The sequence below is a fragment of the Phocoena sinus genome, chromosome 1 (genome assembly GCF_008692025.1).
Source record: "Phocoena sinus isolate mPhoSin1 chromosome 1, mPhoSin1.pri, whole genome shotgun sequence".
In the NCBI taxonomy this organism is placed as follows: Eukaryota; Metazoa; Chordata; class Mammalia; order Artiodactyla; family Phocoenidae; genus Phocoena; species Phocoena sinus.
Genome location: NC_045763.1, coordinates 45,493,281 through 45,516,351, shown reverse-complemented (window position 1 = coordinate 45,516,351; position 23,071 = coordinate 45,493,281). Strand labels below are relative to the sequence as shown.

General features: G+C 46.1%; 1 protein-coding gene across 2 annotated transcripts; it reads right to left on the bottom strand.

Annotated features, from left to right (window-relative positions):
• Positions 1 to 3,119: 3,119 nt before the first annotated feature.
• On the bottom strand, positions 3,120 to 18,175 carry DIO1 (iodothyronine deiodinase 1). Of its 2 annotated transcripts, none has more exons than XM_032629435.1 (4): positions 17,793 to 18,175; positions 9,841 to 9,984; positions 6,665 to 6,864; positions 3,120 to 4,868 (listed from the first exon to the last, which is right to left on the bottom strand). In XM_032629435.1, exons 1-4 carry the CDS (start codon positions 18,127 to 18,129, stop codon positions 4,800 to 4,802), a joined length of 750 nt encoding a protein of 249 aa, XP_032485326.1. In that variant the 5' UTR covers positions 18,130 to 18,175; the 3' UTR covers positions 3,120 to 4,799. The 2 variants fall into 2 exon arrangements, with proteins under 2 accessions (XP_032485326.1, XP_032485330.1); XM_032629439.1 differs by lacking the exon at positions 3,120 to 4,868 and adding an exon at positions 4,877 to 5,055.
• Between the last annotated feature and the right edge of the window lie 4,896 nt (positions 18,176 to 23,071).

The following is a 23,071-nucleotide window of genomic DNA, read 5'->3' as shown; positions in this document are numbered from 1 at the left end:
GGCAGTTACAGGACACTCATTGCAACAGAAATTACACAAAGAACACATCAAGAATGGAGACCCAATAGTTATCTCTCAAAAAGAGGGACGTCCCTGGTGGTCCAGTGCAGGGGATGAGAGTTCAACCCCTGGTCAGGGAACTAAGATCCCACATGCTGCAGGGCAACTAAGCCCACGTGCTGCAACTACTGAACCTGCCCGCTCTGGAGCCCATTCGCCACAACTAGAGAGCCTACGTGCCACAACTACTGAGCCCGCATTCTCTAGAGCCCACGTGCCACAACTAGAGAGAAGCCTGCCTGCCGCAACAAACAGCCGTGAGCCGCAACGAAAGATCCCACATGCTGCAACTAAGGCCCAACACAGCCAAATAAATTAATTAATTAAAAAAAAAAGACAGAGAGCTCAAAGAGGTGCGAAGATTTAAAGAAAAAGAAGACGCAGAAGATGAAAATTGAGCTGGCAGAGCTGAGAAAAGAAATGGAAGAGAAAAATAAACTGTTTCAGAGGTGAAAGCCACATAAGAAGCAAAGGGATGATGATGATAATTGTAGCAGTCAGCATTGAGTTAGGAAAACTGAAATCAATCTAGATATTTAGTTAAAGCTGGGAAGGAAATGATGCAGGCAATTTGTTACAAAGTGTTGAAAAGTCTGGGAAAACAAACAGAAGATGAGAATGTAACCCAGAGCTGAAGCCCATGGGCCACACTCACTGTTGATCAATGGAAGCACCATTACTGCCTCTGAACAGAAGCCACTCCACCACCATGGCTGGTGATCCTAAAGCAGCTACCATGCACAGTCTCCTGCAATCCCTACAGCCAGAGATGGAGAAAATGACTTCTGCCTTCTGCCCACCTTTAATCTCCACCAGTGCTTCGTATTGGCAGAACCTAACCAGAATGCAGCGTTCAGGCTTCTACCTCCTGAAACCCAGAGGAGAGTGTGGAAGAGTAGGAAAGAGTGAGAACCAACAAGCCGTACCTGGAACAATAACAAACACAACTTAAGAAGAATCAGGATCAGAGGAAAAATTTTGAGAAAAATCACAACATGGAATTGAAAAGAACAAAGATTTTAAAAGTTATGGAGAAGATAATAGTTATGGAAGAAAAAAGGATACAACATACCCATAATTGTAGTCCGTGAGTAAGATAATAGAACAAAAGCAACAGAGAAGATGTTCAAGGCAACAAAAAATGTCCTTGAAATTAAAAAAAAAAAAAAAAAGAAATCTTAAGATCGAAAGAGGATGTCGTATTTACCTTAGTCCTTTAGGTCTACTATAACAAAAATAACATAGACTGGGTGACCTATAGATCACAGAAACATTTCCTACAGTTCTGACAGCTGGAAATCTGAGATCAGGGTGTCAGCAAGGTCAGGTGAGGGCCCTTTTACAGGGTTACAAACTTCTTGTATCCTCAGATGGTGGAAGAGGGCAAGCCAGCGCTAATCCCATTCATGAAGATTCCACCCTCATGACCTAATCACCTCCCAAAGGCCCCGCCTCCTGACACTATCACACTGGGCTTTCAGATTTAGCATATGAATTCTGAGGGGACACAAACATTCAGACCACAGCAGTAAATTGTGACATAGAACAACCAACGCTAGACTACGTCTTGGTGAAGTTACTGAACTTCAAATATGAAGAAAGAATCTGACAAGTTTCCAGGCAGAATAAAAGCAAGTAAGTGTCCGGGGAAATAAATGAGGCTGGCCTCAGACTTTTCCTCTCATGACAGCTAGGCAACAGTGGAACAATGTCCACAGATCTCTGAGGTAGAGACTGAAACATAAGAATCTGAAACCCAGCCAGATATCTTTCAGGCTTAAGGACAACAGCTGGTCGTTAGAAGCATGTAAGACTTCAGGGAATACAGGATCCACGAGCCCTTCTTCAAAAAACTGCATACTTGAGACTTTCAATGATGTAATCTATATGGCCAATTGGATATCCTGGAATCGAACATCTAACGATGCTGGATAAAATATTTTAATACACCTTTTGAAGTTAATGGCTGAACTTAGCAGAAATAAAGTTTTCTGTGGCCAGGAACCAGTTGAGAGCCTGACTCTGGGGAGTTGAACAAGCATTAAAGTCACTGGGCCACTCCGAGGGCATCTGCCAATTTCTGAGAGTCAGAGCCTGAGTTTCCTGGGCCTCCTGCCAGGCACATAAGGCAATGTCTTGCATCAGCTAGAATGGGGTGTAGGCTCAGAGTCCCACGTAAAGCCAGGTACCACAAAGGTCATCACCCTTAGAGAACAAGTGAACTAAAAACGTAAACCCTCCTACTGAAAGCAGACCGGCATGGTATTTTGAAGACGATTCTTCAAATCAGTTGAAGTTCTGAAAGCAAACTGTACTCAGAGTGGGACCAGACATTTTAACAAGCTTCTTTTACTTCCTCTGGATAACAAGATCATTCTTGTTATCCAGACCCAAAGAGGTCACCTTCAAATAGAAAAGCCCTTTCTTGATCATGAATTAGAAGTGAATTCAAACTTCTTGCAGTCTCCTGGGCAGGTTTTTTCCCCACCTTTGCCCATGCTGTTTAGCCCACTTGAATGCTCTTCTCCCTTCCCATACTCTTCAGGCTCCCATCCCAGATTATAGAAGTCCTAGGGATCCTAGAAGGCCAAGCCCAGAGGCTCCCACCCCCACAAAGCTTTCCTAGACGCACCTAGCTCAGAAGGGCTGCTCTCTCCTCTGTGCTCTCTGAGCTTTAGTCTTCACTCTAACCCATCAGAGTCCAGCTTGAATTATGGTTATTGCAGTGCATGTCCACCCCCATCCCCCCTGCCCTAGGAGGTTAAGCTGCTGGAGGACCAAAGCTGGACTTTGTCATCTTTGCACCATCACTCAGCACCCAGAAAAGAATCAGTGCTCAATTAATGTCTGAAGCATTACATTGAAGAGAATTGAATTGGAATGTTTGGGATCTATTTTAGCTTTCTGAAAACTCCTCAGTTCCAGCTACTATTATGTGTTTAAAACCGGGATATTTCTATACACTTATAGACGTGAATTGAAGGGGGCCCAAGGGGGCCCAAGGAGGCCATTGTGGAACAATAACGATAGTAACCATAAGAGCCAACACTTCGATGGCATTTTCTCCAAGTCAGGCACAGTTCTGAGTGCTTTATTTATGAGTCCTCTGTGGGGTAGGCCCTATTGATACCCTGTTTTGTAATAGTTCAATATACAAAAGCAGCCAACACACAGCCAACAGAGAGCACAGCTAGGACTCTGGTTTGAAGTTAGAGATGGGGTTTGAATCTCAGCTTGTTACTTACTGGTTCTGAGACCTTCCACAAGTTACTTAACTCTGAGCCTTGGTTTCCTCATCTGTAAAACGGGGCTAATAATCTCCTCTTTGCAATATACAGAGATTAAATAAGACTACATATCTGAAAGTGCCTGTGCCTGATAGATGATTAACAACTATTTTTTAAAAAATAAAATAACGACATTAATAATAACATGTAGCAACTAAGGCAGAGCCAAGGAGAATGTGTTTTCATGTTAGAAAAAATGCTTCCCAAGTCCATTCTATTATGTCACGTTGTGAACGTAATATGGCTCCCATATGGACGTTCTCTGGCAAGGAGCTCACAAGACAAAACCGTGTTAGACAGGTAACACATAGAGACTGAGTGTTCTTCCCTCCAAAGGAGGGCCTTCCAACATATGTTATTTTTGCTGATCAGATTACATTGGTCTATAATAAAAGCTAGAACAAGCTGACACACATTAGAAAAGACAGTGTAAATATCACACTGAAGCCATCTAAAATAGCCTGATATTTTTTAATCATTCTGTATTAGCTTACTGCATCTTGAAACATTTTCTTTCAAATCAAGTCACAGCTGTGTGTACTTTAGGCTGTGGCCGTCATAAACAAATATGAAAAGAGGCAGAGTTAAAACAGATCAATACCAATGGTTATCCATTAGTCTGATGTAATCTAACACAAATGACCATTAGGAGACTTGTGAAGAAATCAGAGAAGCAGAATTTCAGATATGAGCTTCTGCATAACTGAATGACAGCTCTGTAGTGCCTATGGTCTAGCTGGGTCAAGGTTATAATGTTTTTAGGAAGCCAGTCCTCCCCACAAGTGGCTCTTGGTAAGTGAAGATAGTAGAAGATTCCCGGGTATGGAGAGCCAGACTTCTATGAAATATATTCAAAGATGGTAAAGTGAGTACCCGCCTCTTCTACAGTAGAATTGAAGACATATTACCAGGGAAACTCATCTCTCATCACCCCCACCACTTTCTGGTTTAAATCTTTTGGCAAGGGAAGCGTTCCCATTTGTACTGTCTGCTCCCATTCCTACTCCTTTCTCTTTAAATTCCTCATCTCTCTCTAAACACCTGGAGTTATCCCCATGCTTAGTTCTAAAAACCAATCTACTTATTAAATTATCAATTCCATAAATGGCAAATTTGGTAAAATGAAGTTACTTCATTTAAGGAATGCCATAGTGGAGTGGCTGGATGTTCAGAAGGAAACCCAGGGAGTGCACCTGCTCTCACGCCGAGACGTTGTGCAATGAACAAGGTCTCCACGGTGGGGGCAGTGTGGAGTTGTACCTTCTTTAACACTCAGCTCACTTGCAGCTTCATTTTCTCACTGTAACAGTTGTTTGCTTGGATAAGAAAAATCTGGGCTAGTGATTCCGCTGGGGACACAGGTCAAGAGGTAAATGTCAGCTGGGATGGGGGGCAAGCCAAGCCTTGAGAAGACCTCTTGTTGAGCACCTAGAACTGGGGGATCTGTCCAGATTAACTGTGGAGCTTTTCCAGAACAGCACGAACTTCTTCTGGACGGTAGTTCCAAGGGCCAGGTTTACCCTGCAAGAAAAATGAGTCAGCATTTCCAGATTTCCACCTTGCAGGAATAAGTAGGTCTGGAGCTTAACTGAGAAATCTGGGCTGGTGATATACATGTGGGAGTCGTCAGGATGGTGTAGTCAAGGTAGGCACCCATGAGGTGGTTGAGATCACCCGTGTGGAGTGGCACCAACACTTAGTGGGAAGACTGGACAGAGAAGCAGAAGGAAAACCAGAGCAGGTAAAGTGAATAGTTTTAAAAGGAGAAAGGGGTCTATACAAATAAGCTTCTCTTCCACAGTCAGACCTTCAGACCAGCCTTATCTACTTCACCTCTCATCAAGTTCTGCCCACTCTACCTCAAACTACCTCTGCCTCTCCAGTCCCACAGCCCCAGTTCAGCCCTCTTCATCTTCTGCTTGGGCAGCTGCCACACCTCCCCCCACCCCCAGTCCTCAGCCCCTGCTCTCTCCAGTCCATTCTTCACCCAATAGGCCATGATCTTTCTAAAGTACCGATCTGATTGTGCCTCTCCCCTGCTCAAAACTCTTCAGTGGCTCTCTTTTGCCCTAAGATGTAGGCCAAACTCCTTGGTCCAGAATGAACCCTTTGTAACAGAAGTGCCGCCGATTCTCCACTCACACCCTTCCCTAACGTGTCTCAGTGCCTCTCCCCACCCTCTGCCCCATATTTGCAATGGTTTTCACTCACCATGTTCACGTGGCTGGCTTCAGTTGTCACTCCTCTGAAAGGCCTACCTTTCCCCGACATTCAGAAAATTTATAGTCTGAGAGCTAAATCTGTCCTGATGTCTCACGCCCTTTCATTTACATATTGTCTTTGCTGGTTTTGTGCTATAACAGCAGAACTGAACCATGTCGACAGGGATTATTTGGCCCACAAAGTTGAAAATATTTACTATCTGACCCTTTACAGAAAAGCTTTGCTGATCCCTGTTCTGGAGTCTCACAGCACTCGGGCCAAGTTAACGTTCTATTTGTGTCTTCCTTATCACCTCAACTGTGAGCACCTTGACGTAAGATGTGGGCCATTTTAAATTTGTGTTTGTGTTTACAGCGCTTTCCAGGGTAGGGACTCGGTACCTAGCTTGCCTCAATCGTGCCACTTTACTACCATGTCGCAGGAGAGAGGAAAGGAAGAAGGACCTGAGTCCTCGTGCTGTGACCCTTAGCACCCTGAGGATACATCTGCAGGTTGTTGCTTGTTTCACCTGTGTGAGTAGGGCCTGTCTGACCACGTGAACGTGGTGAGGGAAAACAGTTGCACTGCGGCATGATAGCGAAGGGTGTGAATGGAGAATCGGGGGCACTTCCGTTACAAAGGGCAGAGGAGCATCCACGTGGCTGGGCTTCATGTGCTTGCCAAGGCTTGAATCCCTTCAGCAGCTATAAAACTTAATTTCCATCCTCTCAGGGGAGGCTACCAGTGCCCACGGGGTTGGAGGCTATGCTTACTCCCCTCACCCTCGCCAGGCTGGAAGCACTGAAGGGTGGTGACACAATCACCAGAAAAGAAGCCTGGACGTAATGCCTGTCTCGAATTCCTGCTTCAGCATTTCCAGCTCCTAACTGCAGAGTTGGTTCTCTTCTGGCCTCTACACCCCCTTCCACGTTCAGGCCTGTCTCAGGGATTAGCAGCTTCAAACCCTGCCACTCCTATCCCATCCCAGAGGATTTGGAATTGAAATCAGAGCCTGTGCAGTGTGGCCTTGGGCAAGGCAGTTTCCTTCTCTGAGCGTTGATACAAAGTCCTGTCTTTGTCCTCGCCCTCCCTGGCGCCCTGCCCCAGGTCACCACCTTGTACAGGATCCTGCCGTCCTGGAGCACGTACAGCCTCTCAGGCAGCGCTGCATAGAGCTGACTGCTCTGGTTCTTCATTGTGTCCACCACCACGGGGCACTGGGGGCTCCTGTCCAGCAGCAGGCGGGCTGCCCGCAGGCGGTCCTGGAGATGCTGGTGATTCTTGATGTCCACGTTGTTCTTAAAAGCCCAGCCATCTGTAAGAGAAAGGCCGGACAGCAGCCCCACAGGCATGGCACCTACTTCCTGCCGGCCAAATACACCCCCGCCACACACACTTTTAACTGAGAGTTGCAGATGGAGGACTTCTCCAGTTTGGCACTATTGACAACTTGGGCTAGATAATTCTTTGATACGGGGGCTGTCCTGTGTGTTGTAAGGCACTGAGCATCATCTCTGGCCTCTACTCACTAGATGTCAGTAGCGTCCCCCTGCCTTCAATTCGTGACAACCAAAAATGTCTCATACATTACCAAATATCCCCTGCAGGACAAATATTACCCTCAGTTGAGAACCACTGCTGTAACACCATCTCCTCCAGGAAGCCTTCCCTGACACACCCAGCTGTGTGATATTGGGCGAGCTCTTTAAATTCTCAGTTTTCCCATCTGTTAAATGGGATTAACAGAACCTACGTTGCAGATGGCTGTGAGGCTTACATGAGAGAACATTGCAGAATTCCCAGTACTCTGCCTGGTTCATAGTAGGTGCTTGAAAGATATTGGTTTGTTTTGCCTGACTGCCCCCAAATAGCAGACAGGTAGGAAAGAAGCCGGTTTTCTTTTTTTTTTTTTTTTGCAGTTTTCATTCTATACTGCAGGTATTCTACTACTTTGCTCTGGAGATGCCCCACCCCCACTCCCAAACCAAACCCATTTAAGCTGCTTCACTTTAAATGGAAGGGGATTTTCAATTGGCCTCGTTTGCGAGGCCAATTTTAAGTAGGCCATCTGCCTACTTAAAGAGAGGGTACTCATTAGCTAATGGGCCCACAGGTTGAAAAAATAACCATAAACTGCTACTGGCCTTGCCCTTCTACTTGGGTAGAAGGTTCTTTCAGAAGCCACGTGGCTTGCATTTATACTAATAGTTGCCTCCCAGGGTAATATAAGTTGCTGAACTCCATCAGCAGAACTGGCCCCACCTGCTCCATGCTTCCGAGTCCTCTCTGCTCAGTACCTTTCCCCTAGGAAACCCATCTTTCAGGAGAAATTTCTCAGTGGCTTGAGGTGGACAGCCCTGGGTCCAGGAAAGGGTTAAACCTGCTAGTCTGATTCCAGGAGAATGGGGGAGGAGACAGGTATCAGGACCAGAAACAATTTCTGGGAGGATCCAACCCCTTTTGTTGCAATGTGTACTTTTAGAGATCAAAGCGGGATCCTCTACCACCTTATTACTCCAAGTGTGGTCCCTGCGCTAGCAGCCTCAGCACCACCTGGGGAGCTGCGTAAAAATGCCAAGTCTCAGGCCCCTCCGCAGCCCCACTGAGCCAGAATCTGAATCTTTATAAGATCACTAGGTGACTTAAGTGCACTTTAAAGACTGAGCAGCGCTGACCCCACAGGTAAATCAGCTTCGGCAGCGCTTTGGCCATCAGCTATGAGAACATCAAGGCATCGCCTCTTCTCAACGGTGGAGACCACAGACACCTGTAGGTGCCCAAGTTCTCTTTCTTTAATTGACGGCAGCTGCTCTCCCGAAGGGTATTTAACAAAGAGACACATTGTGCTTGCCTTTGCTCTCCTGATACCTATGCTGTTTGTTTTGAATTTTATTTTGGAAATGTTCAAATATATATAAAAGTAGAGAGAGCAGTTTAATGAATCTCCATGTACCTGTTACCCTACGCTAATACTTTAAGTTGCCCCAAAGCCTTACATGAGGATAGAAATGGCCAGCTAAATGAACACAGTGTTAGGTTGAAAGCAGTTCTCCAACCTCTGGGTGCACATGAATTAAGATGCAGTGGGCCTAGGGTGGGGCCCTGAAATATGCATTTTCAACAAGCAACACAGATGGATCAATCATGAGGGATCTAAGGACCACACTGGGGAAAGGGCTGCTGGACCAGCTTTGCTGAAAACTAATCAATAGCAGTGTCTACGCTTACAACACATGGATAAGCCAGCGAGGCTAATACTGGCCTAAATGCTCACTTATTCACCCAACTATTACTGAGCACTGACTCTGTGACATGTACTGTGCCAGGAGCTGTGTGACAGATGATCAAAACAGCCTCTCATCTTGTGGGGAGATGGGTGAGTAAAGGACTCGTCCCACTTAGCCACATGAGCCTTCTTGCCTTCTCCAATCTCTGGGTTTGAGACTTGGGCCAAACTCATGTGTTCAGTCCCCATGAAAATCAGGGAGACAGGGATGTGTCTGACCATCTTATAAAGTTCAAGGGGCTTAGACCAAGCTGTAGAAGTTTCAGGAAGGGACATGTCTGCCCATTGTAAGGAAGGACTTTCTCACAAACAGAGCTGTGCAGCAAAGGAGCAAGATTTCCCATGAGGTAATGAAGATGAGTCATCACCTATTAGGGGCTGAAGAAAGGATCCCAGCTCCAGGTAGAAGCTGGCCCAGAGCAATGGTCCTCAAAGTGTGGTCCCCAGTCCGCAGCTTCAGTGTCACCCGGAGCTGGTTAGAAATGGAAATTCCCAGGCCCCAGCCCAGATCTAACTCAGACTCTGGGGTGGGGTCCGGAAGTCTGCTTTAACAAGCCCTCCAGGCGCTTCTGGTGCTCACTGACGCTTGGGAACCACTGTCTGAGATGAACCACAAAGTCCCTTTGAGCTTGGAGAGGGTTGGAATGGATTTCACAGGTTGCTATAGAGCCGCCATTTCACTTGTGACATTTCAGGTCTAAATTCCTTGCGGCTGTGCTCATATTAGCTCCTCTCCCTTGGTTTCCCTATTTATCCATTCAGAATGTTAGATGCTCTCCCAGCTAGACCTGTCACTCCAGGTTTTCTGCTCTGTGTGCCTAGTTGAGAGCACAGACTGTGGAGTTAGCGAGTGGTGGGTAAACCTAGCAGGGACTGGGAGATGGTAGGTCCTCAACAAATAGCGGCTCTTTCTCTCTCTCCTCCTCTTCTCCCTACCCCCAACCTTGAGCAAAGGTGGGAGAGAGAGAGGGAAGAGATGGAGGCAGGAAATCTTTTTTTTTTTACCTGATGCATGTGCTTCTTCAATGTAAATGATGAGAAAATCTGCTATGGAACTAAAATCGTCAATAAGTCTCTTGAATTGGTCAAACTTGAAAATAAATGAAGGTCAGGTGCAACTTCCAAAATTCAGCACCAGTGGCCTGTTGCCTGAAACAAATAGAATCACGATCAACCAATAATCGACACACAGCATTTCTTTTGCAAGCACCATCTTCACTCCTGCTTTCATTCTGTTACCTTTATTTCCCCTCTAAGATGGAGCCAGGGCACAGTGCGGGATGGAAGCCTAGAGCGCGTGATTTAGCAGAGGCTGGAGCCAGTTTACTCCACTCCAAAATGAGGGGATTCTATCGGGTGGTCTCAGCAGACCACCTGCACTCACTGGGTGGTAATTAAAATAATGACAAGGAGAGTCCCTTTCATGCAGTTTATAAGGCAGGCACACATCTATTCTCTCATTGATGTAATTAGTGTACTACAAGGAGGGTGATTTTTTCCCCCTGGTTTATAGGCTGGCTCCATGTCACACAGCAGGTCAATGATGGAATTAAAATTAACATTGTGGCTTCTAGATTCTCAATTTGGTGCTCTTTCCATTCAAAGCACCTCAGTTTCCTCACCCACAAATGGACATAATACCAATACTTACCTTATAGGATTGTTCTAAGGATTAAATAAGTTAAAACAGAAAAGGGCTTAAAACGGTGCCTGCCCATAGTAGGTGCTCAATAAATGTAAGCTCTTATGTTCTTAGCTCTCATATCCTCCCTGTGAAGTGGGGAGCAGTGGAGGAGACTCCACAAAGGGGAGTGAAGCTTGGGGACTGGCCACATAATCGGCTGGGCCAGGGCAAAATGAAAATGCAGGGTCCCTTGTTCAAAAAGTGGGAGAAAGTGCCGTTAAATACATTAAAATATAAAGTTTTCTTGTGCAGTATCTCTCTTGCCCTGGCATGCTGCTTTTCAGTTGCTGTTTAATGTCATGCTCCCCTGGACACAGGGATATTCATAGGGCGAATGCAGACTCTCACAGTCACCCAGGAGCCCCCAAACTCTGTGCACATGTGTATGTGTGCTTGTGGCTGCTGGCTACCAGCTTTCCTTTCCCTCCAGCCGCCAGACCAATACACCATGCCCCAGCCAGGAGCACAGAAACTGAGCCAGACATATCATCTTCCTACCTGCCATCACCCCAACCCACAGACTGTTGCAACCTCCATGCAGGGACATGCTAGGTACCTTGATGAGGGGAGAGGGGGCAAAAAGCTTCTCCCGCCAAGTCACCCCCAGTCACTTGCCAAGTTGCTTCATGGCGCTGTCAGCCCAGGCTAGGGATAACCACCTCCACGCCCTAGTATGAGATGCGGTGGGATGCCCACACCTGACCCTAACCTTTCCCATACCTTGGTCCAGGCCCTCTCTGGGGCCAGAAGGTGGTAGCAGTCACTGGGTGGGAGCAGGAATGAGGCTGGATAGGCTGGGGCACTGGGAGTGGAGGAGTGGGCCTTAGAGAACATGTTGTGGGCAGGGAGGCTGTGGGAAGCAGGAGCCTGTGTGAGCCAAGGCTCCAAGTGTCCAGGGCATGTTCCATTGTGGAAAAGTCTTCTCTTACAAAATGCAAATTAAAGATAAAACTATTGGACTTCCCTGGTGGCGCAGTGGTTAAGAATCTGCCTGCCAATGCAGGGGACACGGGTTTGAGCCCTGGTCCGGGAGGATCCCACATGCCACGGAGCAACTAAACCCGTGCGCCACAGCTATTGAGCCTGTGCTCTAGAGCCTGTGAGCCACAACTACTGAGCCTGCATGCTGCAACAAGAGAAGCCACTGCAATGAGAAGCCTGTGCACCGCAACAAAGAGTAGCCCCCGCTCGCTGCAACTAGAGAAAGCCCGCACGCAGCAACAAAGACCCAACACAGCCAAAAATAAATGAATAAAAAAATAATACATTTAAAGAAAAAAGATAAAGCTATTAAGGATTTCAAGACAGCTACTGCAGAGCATTCAGCCCAAGCTCAGGGCCTTTCTGAACATGGCACCCTGTATGATTCATTGGTCCCGGGCCCATGAAGTCAGCCCTGGTGGGAGTCTTCTGTAACTCCCCCAGTCTAGACTGGGGGTAACTCTAGGGAGCTGCTAGCACCCCGTGGCTACTTATGACCAGAGCTGACATCGCTGAACCCTTACCGTGCACCTATTAGATAGAGCATGGCAGGTCCCGCACTGTGACGTGGCCGGTTTGTGTCTGTATCCCCCAGGCTACTCATTGCACCTGAGGGTAGGGCCTGTCCCTCATTCTTCTTCATATCCCCAACATCAAGCACACTCTCATTCCATTACAAGCATTTACTCAGCGCTCATAATGCACAAGGTTCTCTGCCACACACTGGGGATTCAGCAGAGAGCGAGAGCAGCGGGTCTCTGCCTGCATGCACTTGGAGTTCTGTTTAATGGGGAGACAGGCAGGAAGCAAGCAAAAGCATCAGTGAAGTAATTTCAAGTTGTGATAAGTGACACAAAAGAGACTATAAAGGAGTGACCTCCTTGAAGACAGGTGGGTCAGGGGAGGCCTCTGAGGAGATGCCATTTATCCTGAGAAACAGGAAGGAGCCAGCTACATATGGGCAAAGGGAGGAGAAGAGCATTCCAGGCAAAGGGGCTCCATGTCCAAAGGCCCAAAGAAGAGCACAGCTTGGTGTGTTCAAGGACCTGCAAGGCCGCTGTGACTGGAACCAGGCCAGGGGCAATGAGAGACATGACTGGAGAGGTAGGTATGGGCCAAAGCAGGCAAGTTCTCCTATGCCTTGTATAGCAGCTGGATTTTCTTCCAGGTACAAGGGGACATCATGGAGATAAAGTAAGGATGCTGGATATTTGTTACATTTTGGCTGCTCAGTCTCTAGCCCTCCTTCCTCCTTGGAATTTAGATTTTGTGTACTATTAATGGGGGAGCGCGCCCAGCCTTGCTCTGTAGAAGGCAGGGGGGCCAGGTCCATTCTCGCTCCCAGCAGCCAGGGCACAGGAAGTGACCCAGGCCGATTGGACTCTCTCACATAGCTCTTTGATTCTGGAGTTATTGAGATGGTAGAATTCATCCACGGCCCAGTGGTAGTGCCCCGTCATGATGGTGGAGTCCTATAGTGGTGACGAATTCCCATGGCAATCACAGTGACAGCAGCTTCCAGGCCCAACTGTTGATGCTAAAAGATGGTCCAGGCCCAGTGCTCCAGCTGTGGTTGATTCTGGGGAGCCTGCAACATCTTTCTAATACACTTTGTACGTGTGTAAATGTGTATGACTAAGAAAATCAGAGTGAGTTTCTGTTGCTTGCGAGGCAGAACTCTGACTGCTACAGTAGGCTGTGAGATGAAAAGTTGTCAGCTTACACTTGAAGATCACTCTGGTTGCTCAGTGGCAAAAGGACTGAGGGTGAGAATGGCGGCAGTTAGGGGGGGTTGGTGGAATCCACATGAGAAATAATGGAGTCTGGGCTAGTTTGTGCGCAGTGGGGAAGGGGAAAAGGTAGAACTGACAGGACTTGTTGATGGATGGGGAGTAGAGGGCATCTTAACTGACTTGTGGTTTATTGGGTTAGTTATTCCCTCACCTCGTTCTGCAAAGGATTTGAAGCAGCTTATACATATAATAAATAAAATTATTTATTTATACATATGATAATAAAATATCAAATAAAAGTTAAAAAAAAACATGGCGCTCTGAGAGGCACAGAACAGGTCTCATGCATTCATTATAACTGAGCTAATATTTGACTCTGAGTTTCCAGGTGGCCAAGGAAAAGGAGAAACATGATTACTTATATATTCCTCATTTTTCAGTACCTGAGGAGGAAGCAGGCCAGTTTCTCTGGAGATACAAAGTTCTCCTCGTCCTTGTCTCACAGATTTCCTCATAGGAGGCCCTAGGAGGCATTGAGAGGGCCTCAGTTGGTCGCATCCGCACCCATGTGAAGGGTTTGCCCAGGTCACAGCAGGAGAGTCTCAGAGGCCAGTCATGGCCAAGTGGCCAGCCACTGGCCCCCAGTGACCCCAGGGAGTCACCCTTCAGATAAGAACAGAGGAGATTTAAGGTCATGACCTGTGCAAAACGTGAGCTGTCTGGAATTTTGTTCTCAATTGGATAAAAAAATTTCACCATCCACTGGTTAGGACACTGGAAGAAGCAGAGCCATTTGTTTAATTATTTATAGTGTGTCTGGGTGCAGTGACCAGTAGTGAGGGCAAAGTTTAAACTTAGTTCCCTGCTTTCCTGCTAGCGGAGAGAGGAAGGATGGGCGCAAGTGGGTGGCTGTATGGGGGGCTGGCAGCCTGCCCATGTCCACAGGCCGCAGTGCAGAGGACACCAGTTCAAGAACATCAGGCAAGACTGTCAAGTTTGTTTGTTTGTATAAGTGGGAAACTTATACAAAGTTTGTTTGTATAAGTGGGAAAACGGCTCTGTGGTAGCACTAGACTCGAACCCACTGTTGGTTAACTTACTGGTTGACCCCCAAACCAGTAAATCAACTCTCTACACCAGGCTCTCTCAGCAGAGAAAGCTAGTTTATAGTTGACCCCTCATAAGTATACCTGGAGAGACTCTAGAAGATTTTAAATGGGGGCTGAAATAAATCCTGTTTCAGATTAACTGCTAGGTTCCAAGAAAAGAAATCATCCAGACTTGCCTTCTACCCCAACATGCCAGTTAATCAATGTTTTGCGGTACATGTGTTTCTGAGAGTGTGTGTATGTCTTGTGTGTGCACGTACATGCAGAGGATAAGAGGTGGCTGGGAATTGCTCTGAGCCTCTGTTGTTTTATCCAACAACAGAATGTACACTAGCTGAGAGTCCTAAGGCTCAAGGCTGGTTCTCACTCTACAAGAACTCTCTGTGTGACTCTGAGCAAGTCCTTTACCTTCCTGGGCCTTTGCATCTGAAAAATGTAAAGGTTGCTTTAGATTATCTGTAAAGAGTTTTCCAGACTTTCCAGTCTGTGACTCTCAAATGAGTTCATATTTATACCCAAAGCATACAACAGAGCTTTTTAGTGAACTGGTGGGTTTCCAAAACACTTACAGGATGTCTTTCTAATAAGCAGAACTGATCATGTTAACTTCCTGCTTGAAAATCTTTCTAGAACTCACCAATACAGGATAAAGGATACCCTCTTTGCTAAGACGCATGAGGCCCCACAAGCTCTGATCCCTGATGATGTTTCCAGCCTCATTCTTCACCCCTTCATACCTCCCACACCCCACTTCTGCCAAACTGACCGAAGCCCCTCCACATATCAGACCTCTGCTGCTCCTCCCCTCTGCACAGCTCCGGTCACCACTCTCCTCTTCCTCACCCACCTCAAGGCTTCTGTCCCTAGACCATCAGCTCACCATCCTCTTCTCCAGGAAAACTTCCCCTGGCCACCTTCCTACCCCACCTGACTCCTCCCAGAACTGCTGGGTCCCCTCTCCCGCTCCATCATCTCCCTCTGTGAGTTATGAGATCTTCCAGTTGTGTTGATTTCTGTGTCGTCAGTATCTATTATTTCAGGGGACTCTGGGCCAATGTGCTGAAAGCCAACTCTATTTTATAAATAGAGTTTTCTTTTGTCTCTCAAACTCCTTCTCTCTCCATCTTCAGTTTCAGGTGTAGCAGCAGGGAGCAGAGACAAATAGAACAGTCTTTAAAATGTACACTGGCTCACTGGAAAGTAAACAGTTAAAATAAGCAAGTGAATGCTGTGAATTGGCCGTGAGGCAAGTTGGCTTTCATGGAACTGATCACTAGACCATCAAAAGTCAGCAAATTGGCCTGGTTCTATCACAGTGCTTGGCACGAGGTAGACGCACAGTGAAGATTAGCTATTACTCTCATTGCTCTTATTATCAGTGGTCACTTAGTGAATGTTTATTGAATAAATAGAGGTCATTTCAGCACAATGGTTTAAAGTCATGAGCAAAAAACTCTCCCCCTTCTGTCTGATTGCAACACTCTTTTCAAGCTATAAAAATCTTACTCATTCTTCAAGGCCTAACTCCAAAGCCACTTCCTCCAGGAAATCTTCCAAGCCCTGTAGGCAAAGTTCATACCTTTGTCTGCCCGCCTCACGGAACTGTACGGATTTGTTTATTACATCTGTCTGTTCCGTGGAACCATACATTCCTCAAGCAAAACAGCAAGCTCTTTCCTAGCTCTGAGTCCTTGGCATCTAGCTAAGGGTCTGGCTCATAGGGAACACTCACAAATGTCTGTTGAGGTGTATTGAAAAAACAGGGTGAAGAAGCCCTGATTCTGGGTCTGACTTGGTCTCTCACTGGCCCTGTAACCTTTGCTCTCAGTTTCCTCCATTTCTGTTTTAAAATGAAAACATTGGATCAGGTCAGCCTTTCCCAGAGGTTGTCCTTTGGAACCAATACGATGATGATAAGATTTTCCTCTGGTGGAGAGTGGGGAGTTGTATGTGTATGTCAGGAAAAGTAGTCAGTGCTGTGTTAAAGTTTTTTCAAGTTTTGTTTGTTTTTAAGCTTCAGGGTGTCTTGGAGCCTTTTATATGTTCATGTGCACGATGAACTTCCAGGAGGAGAGTATAGTATGCAGTGTTTCCCAAACTATTTTGACCAGGGAACTCTATGTAGTAAAGCACATGTGTGGGATTTGGGTTCCAAAAAACATGCTTTGAAAATCACTAGATTAGCCAGCTGCCTCAGGGGCCTTCTCTACTCTGCTGTGTCTGTACCCTGAGAATTCAGAGATGAATCAGACACAGCCCTGTCCCAAGCCTCCCCACTGGGCAGAAGGATGACACTTGAGCTGCGGTAGCCGGGTGCTGGGTAGGAAGGATCAATGTCCAGGAGAGGTGCAGGCAGAGATCCATGAGTTTAGAAGGGAGGGAGAGCGGGCCTCAGTGTAGGGATCTGAGCTGGCTTCACAGGGGGAGGCACGAGAGCAGGACCCTGACGATGAGGAATGTTGGTGACAGAGGGGAAGGGCCAACAACACCAGCAAAGGCAAAGAGAAGGGAAAGCACAAAGGATGTACAAGAACCAGCAGTTCATCTGGAGGCAGTGGGCCTGAGGGGAAGCCTGCAGGTGAAGTTGGGAAGAAAAACTGGAGTCAGATCAGGGAGGACCTTCAGCACAAGGCTGAGCCTGGGTTTCATCCCAAATGCAGATGGGGGCTGCTGAAGGTTGGTGAGCTGGGGTACCAGTCATCCAGGGATGTGCTTGTGGAAGGGGAATCTGGCAGCCATCCACAAGTTCGGTGGGAAGAGATGGCAAGACGGGGAGGAGGAAGGACAAAAAGGGAAAACTGACCAGAGAGGCCTTTAAGAACCCAAATAGGGCTGGTTTGCCTGGAAGAGAGAGAGAGAGAGAGGGAGAGAGAGAATCTTCAACAAATATTTACTGAGCAACTACCATGAGCCAGCAGCAGCCAGGGGGACCTAATAGTGAGTTAGAGGCATGATCTCCACCTGCACAGAGCTTGCAGGCTAGTGAAGGGGACAGACATTAATCAAATACCCACACATGATTACAAACCACAATGGGTATGATAAAGAAAAGTTTAGGATGTTAAGCATAGAAGAGGGAGTAGGCCAGGGGACCAGGGGTTGGCTTGTCTCAGGAAGTGTCACTGGGCAAGAGTGGACCAGGTGTGGGGTGGGGGGTAGAGTGGGGCGGCAGTGAAGAGCATCCCAGGCAGAGTGACTGTGCAGTAAGAGAGGGGCTGAAGGAGCTGACAGCCAGTGTGGATGGTTTGCGGTTTGATTGCCCGGGAAGGGGACAATGCCACTTAGAAGAACAGAACCCAGGAGAGGTGCTAGTTTCAGGAAGTGGGAAGAGGAAAAGAAGCCAAAAAAGAAGCAGCTGGATTAGTAGCATTCAGGCTTTCCAACCCACCTTCCCACCCCCATCAAGCACCCCCATCCAAGCACCTCTCAAGCTTAGACCAGCTTCCTGACCTTGCATGAAGTCCCAGATGTTGCACCTCTGTCCTGACAGGCGGACCACAGGGCAGTTTGGGGCTAGACCCCCTTGCTCCGTCATGTCCTCCAGTCGCTGCCAACGGACCTTCAGGATGAACCAGAAATACTGGGCACTGAAGAAAGTAGGTATCCAGTTTTCACAGGAGAAGTGGGGATTCTTGGCCATGCCAGTCTTCTCACTCATGGCCAGGATGTTCTGCTTGACTCTCCTGGGAAACAGTGTCAGAAGCACTTTGCCCATGGCCACGTGCAGGCCCACCTGAAAGAGCACCCAGAGCCTCTTCAGCCACAGCCCTGGCAGGGGCAGCCCCATTATGGCAGAGCCAGAGCTGGCTCTGAGGCTGGTGGGCAGAGCGGAAACCGCCAGGCCACAAGGGGTGGAGCTGAACAAAGGTGCAGGGTAGCAGCAGCCAACCCGGATATGAAGAAGGTGCCAGGACAGAAGGTGTTTGCCTTCCTGTCAGTGGAATGGAAAATTCCAAGCCAGGTGCTAAAGGTCTGTTCTAATGATCATTTCTGATTCTTTGCCTTAGCCTTTGAGAGATACTTGGACTGGGAAACTTCAGATCTTAAATTCTCCCTCTGATAAATTTTAAACACAAAAACTTTAAAAGGTCACACTTAGAGGGACTCTGTGTTTCTTTAGAAAGGCTCTGCTGTAAGTAAGTTCTAATGTTAAGTAGTCTTTTAATAACGTAAATTGTTCTTTCCTACTGAAGGATGCTTTTCCCACTCACAGCTTCTAGCTGGTGGTTGAGAGTTTCTGGAGGCATAACCCTTCCCAGAGGATCTGGGTCTGGAAGCTCTCCAGGTAGACAGAACTGGGAAATCTGGAACTGCGCCTCCACTTAGCACTGGGGGTAGAGTAATAAATACAACGCTCTGCTCTCGGCAGGGTGCAGTGCGGAGCAGGGAAGCGTCAAGTAAACAGAAAATTACCATTTAGTGTATTAAGTACAGAGACGGAGGTTGAGTGGGGGCTATGGGAGCATGGAGAAGGGGCAGCTTATTCTGTTTAGAGAGGTCAAGAGGAATTCCCCAAGGAAGTGATGTCTATGCTGAAACCAGAAAGACAGAAGAGCAAGCAGTAAACCAGGCAAGTGGGGTCAGTGGTCCTGGTGGAAGGAGCCACACGTCCAAAGAACTACAAGCTAGAGAGAGCCTGGCTCATTGGAGAAACTGAGAGAAGAATCACAGAAGCTCAGAGAGGGAAAGTGTCTTAGAAAACATCGAAAACCACTTTCTTTTTTAAGCAGGGAAACTGAGGCCCAGAGAGGGGAGGTGGCCTCAGGCCAGTTCTGCCATTAATAATTTCTAAGGAGTTAATTCACAAAGCTTAAGTTTACCCCTCCTGAGACAGTTACATACCTGTGTGTTAGGGCAGAAGGAAGAATGACAGGAAAGTGGCTGTCACCTCTAAAAAGTGTCAGCCTTGGCCTCTAGCACACAAACTTTATTTAGAGAAAGAAAAACCGGCTCCGAAAGATGTTCTCTTTCTGAGCATATCAATGCAAATGCCACATGCTGTGCCCACAAAGTGCAGGCACCTGCCTCTTCAAGCCATAATAACCCTCATGTGTATGTAGCATTTTGCCAGGTACAAAGCAATCTTATATCCCTGGTGTCAGTTGTTTTTTCCTGTTTTTGTTTGTTTTTAAATAGGCTATTTTTTGAGCAGTTTTAGATTCACAGCAAATTAAAGAGAAAGTACAGTGAGTTCCCATATACCTCCTGCCCCTGCACATGCACAGCCTCCCGCATTATCCATATCCCACCAGAGTAGTACATCTGCTACAACTGATGAACCTATGTTAACACATCATTATCACCCAAAGTCCATAGCTTACATTAGAGTTCACTCTCGGTGGTGTACAATCTATGGGTTTTGACAAATATGTGATATATACGTATCCACCATTATGGTATCATAAAGAATAGTTTTGCTGCCCTAAAAATACTCTATGCTCCACCTGTTCATCCCTCCCTCTCCCCTGGCAACCATTCATCTTTTCAGTGTTTCCATAGTTTTACCTTTTCTGGAATATCTTATTGTTGGAATCATACAGTAGGTAGCCTTTTCAGATTGGTTTCTTACACTTAGTAATATGCATTTAAGAAACCTCCATGGTTTTTTTGGTTTTTTTTTTTGCGGTACGCGGGCCTGTCACTGTTGTGGCCTCTCCCGTTGCGGAGCACAGGCTCCAGACGCGCAGGCTCAGCGGCCATGGCTCACAGGCCCAGCCGCTCCGCGGCACGTGGGATCTTCCCAGACCGGGGCACGAACCCGCGTCCCCTGCATCGGCAGGCGGACTCTCAACCACCGCGCCACCAGGGAAGCCCACCTCCATGTTTTTTCATGACTTGATAGCTCATTTCTTTTTATCATTGAATAATATTCCATTGTCTGGATGTACCACAGTTCATCTATTTACCTAATAAAGGACATCTTGTTTCCAAATTTGGGCAATTACGAATAAAGCTGCTGCTATAGCCTGAATGCTTGTATCTCCCCAAAATTCATATGTTGAAACTTAATCCCTAAAGATGGTATTTGGAGGTGGGGTCTTCGTGAGGTGATTAGGTAATTAGAGTAGAGCCCTAGTGAATGGGATTAGTGCCCTTATAAGAGAGACCCCAGAGAGCTCCCTTGCCCCTTCACCATGTGAGGAGGCAACAAGAAGGTGGCTGCCTAGGAACCAGGAGGTGGACACTCACTAGATACCAAATCTACTGATCCCTTGATGTTGGACTTCCCAGCCTCCAAAGCTGTGAGAAATAAATTTCTGTTGTTTATAATCTACCCAGTCTATGTATGGTATTCTTTATAGCAGCCTGAATGGACTAAGACAGCTGCCATAAATATCTGTGTGAGGTTTTTTCGTGGACATAAGTTTTCAACTCATGTGGGTAAATAGCAAGGAACACAATTGCTGGATCTTATGGTAAGAGTATGGTTAGTTTTGTAAAAAATTGCCAAACTGTCTTCTAAAGTGGATACACCAGTCTATATTCCCACCATCAATGAATGAGAGTTCCTGTTGCTCCACATCCTCACCAGCATTTGATGGTGTCTGTGTTCTGAAATTTGGCCATTCTAAGAGGTACGTAATGGTATCTCACTTGTTTTAATTTGCAATTCCCTAATGGCATATGATGTTAAGCATCTTTTTATATATTTATTTGCCATCTGTATATCTTCTTTGGTGAAGTGTCTGTTCCAATCTTTTGCTCATTTTTAAATCAGATTGTTCTCTTTTTAATCACTGAGTTTTAAGAGTTCTTCGTTTACTTTAGATAACAGTCCTTTATCGGCTATGTCTTTTGCAAATATTTTCTCCCAGTCTGTAGCTTGTCTCCTCAGCCTTTTGACAGTGTCTTTTTCAGAGCAGATGTTTTTAATTTTAATGAAGTCCAACTTATCAATTCTTTTTGCATGAATTGTGACTTTGGTGTTGTATCTAAAAGTCATCACCAAACTCAAGGTCATCTAGTTTTTCTCCTGTGTTATCTGCAAGTTTTATGGTTTTGTGTTTTATATTTAGGTCTAAGATCCATTTCAAGTTAATATTTGTGAAAGGTGTAAGGTCTGTGCCTAGATTCATTTTTCTTGCATGTGGCTGTCTGGTTGCTCCAGAACCATTTGTCAGAGACTTTCTTTTTTCCTTTGTATTGCCTTTGTTCCTTTGTCAAAGATTACATGGCTATATTTGTGTGGGTCTGTTTCTGGACTCTCTCTTCTTTCCATTGATCTATTTGTCTATTCTTTTGCCAATATCATACTCTCTTGATTACTGTATCTTTAAATTAAGTCTTGAAGTCAAGTAGTGTCAGTCTTTCAGCTTTGTTCTTCTCCTTCAATATTGTGCTAGCTATTCTGGGTCTTTTGCCTCTTTGTATAAACTTTGAAATCAGTTTGTCAATATCCACAAAATAACTTGCTTGGATTTCGGTCGGTATTGTGTTGACGCTATAGATTAAGTTAGGAAGAACTGGCACCTTGACAATATTGAGTCTTCCTATTCATGAACATGGAATATTTCTCCATTTATTTAGCTCTTCCTAGATTTCTTTTATCAGAGTTTTATAGGTGTCCTTGTATAGATCTTCTACATATTTTGTTAGATTTATACCTAAGTATTTCATTTGGGGGGGGTGCTAATGTAAATGGTATTATGATTTTTAATTTCAGATTCCAATTGTTCATTGCTGGTATATAGGAAAGCAATTGACTTTTGTGCCTTAGCCTTGTATCATGCAAACTTGCTATAATTACTTATTAGTTCCAGTAGTTTTTTGGTCAATTCATTCAGATTTTCTTTTTTATTTTTTTAAAAATTTATTTATTTTATTTATTTATTTTTGGCTGTGTTGGGTCTTCGTTGCTGCGCGCGGGCTTTCTCTAATTGTGGCGAGTGGGGGCTACTCTTCGTTGCGGTGCGCAGGCTTTTCATTGTGGTGGTTTCTCTTGTTGCGGAGCACGGGTTCTAGGCACGCCGGCTTCAGTACTTGCAGCATGTGAGCACAGTAGTTGTGGCTCGCCAGTTCTAGAGCACAGGCTCAGTAGTTGTGGCTCACGGGGTTAGTTGCTCCGCTGCATGTGGGATCTTCCTGGACCAGGGCTCAAACTTGTGTCCCCTGCATTGGCAGGTGGATTCTCAACCACTGCACCACCAGGGAAGCCCCATTCATATTTTCTACATAAACAATTGTGTAATCTATGAGCAAAGAAAGCTTTATTTATTTCTTCCTGATCTGTATACATTTATTTCCTTTTCTTTTATTGCATTAGTTAGGACTTCCAGTATGATGTTGAAAGAGTGGTGAGAGGGGATATTGGAAGAGATTACTGAGAGGACATGACCACTGGTTAACCTGTAAGCTGGACTTGGGCAATCAGAAGCTCCTCACCTCCTCCCCTGTCTTTGGAATGTGTGTTCTGCTTGCTTTCCCCATGCTAGAAGCTACCCAAATATGCAGCCTGAGATAGTAATGAGATGTTGAGACCATCTGGATGGTATATATGATTGAACCCAGTTAAGTCCTCTGTATAAACTTTTAAGATAATGGTGGGTGTGTTCAGAGATCTACTTGTCTTGTGGCTGCCCAAGACAAGCCTCGTAAATCCCCTTGCTTATTTAAAATGCTATCCTGCCACCTACCAATCTGGAGTGATCTGCCTCTTTCTTTGGTCTCTCCCTGCCTTCTATATAAGGGGGCCAGTGTGCAAACCATCAGGGTATATTCTTGCCTTATTC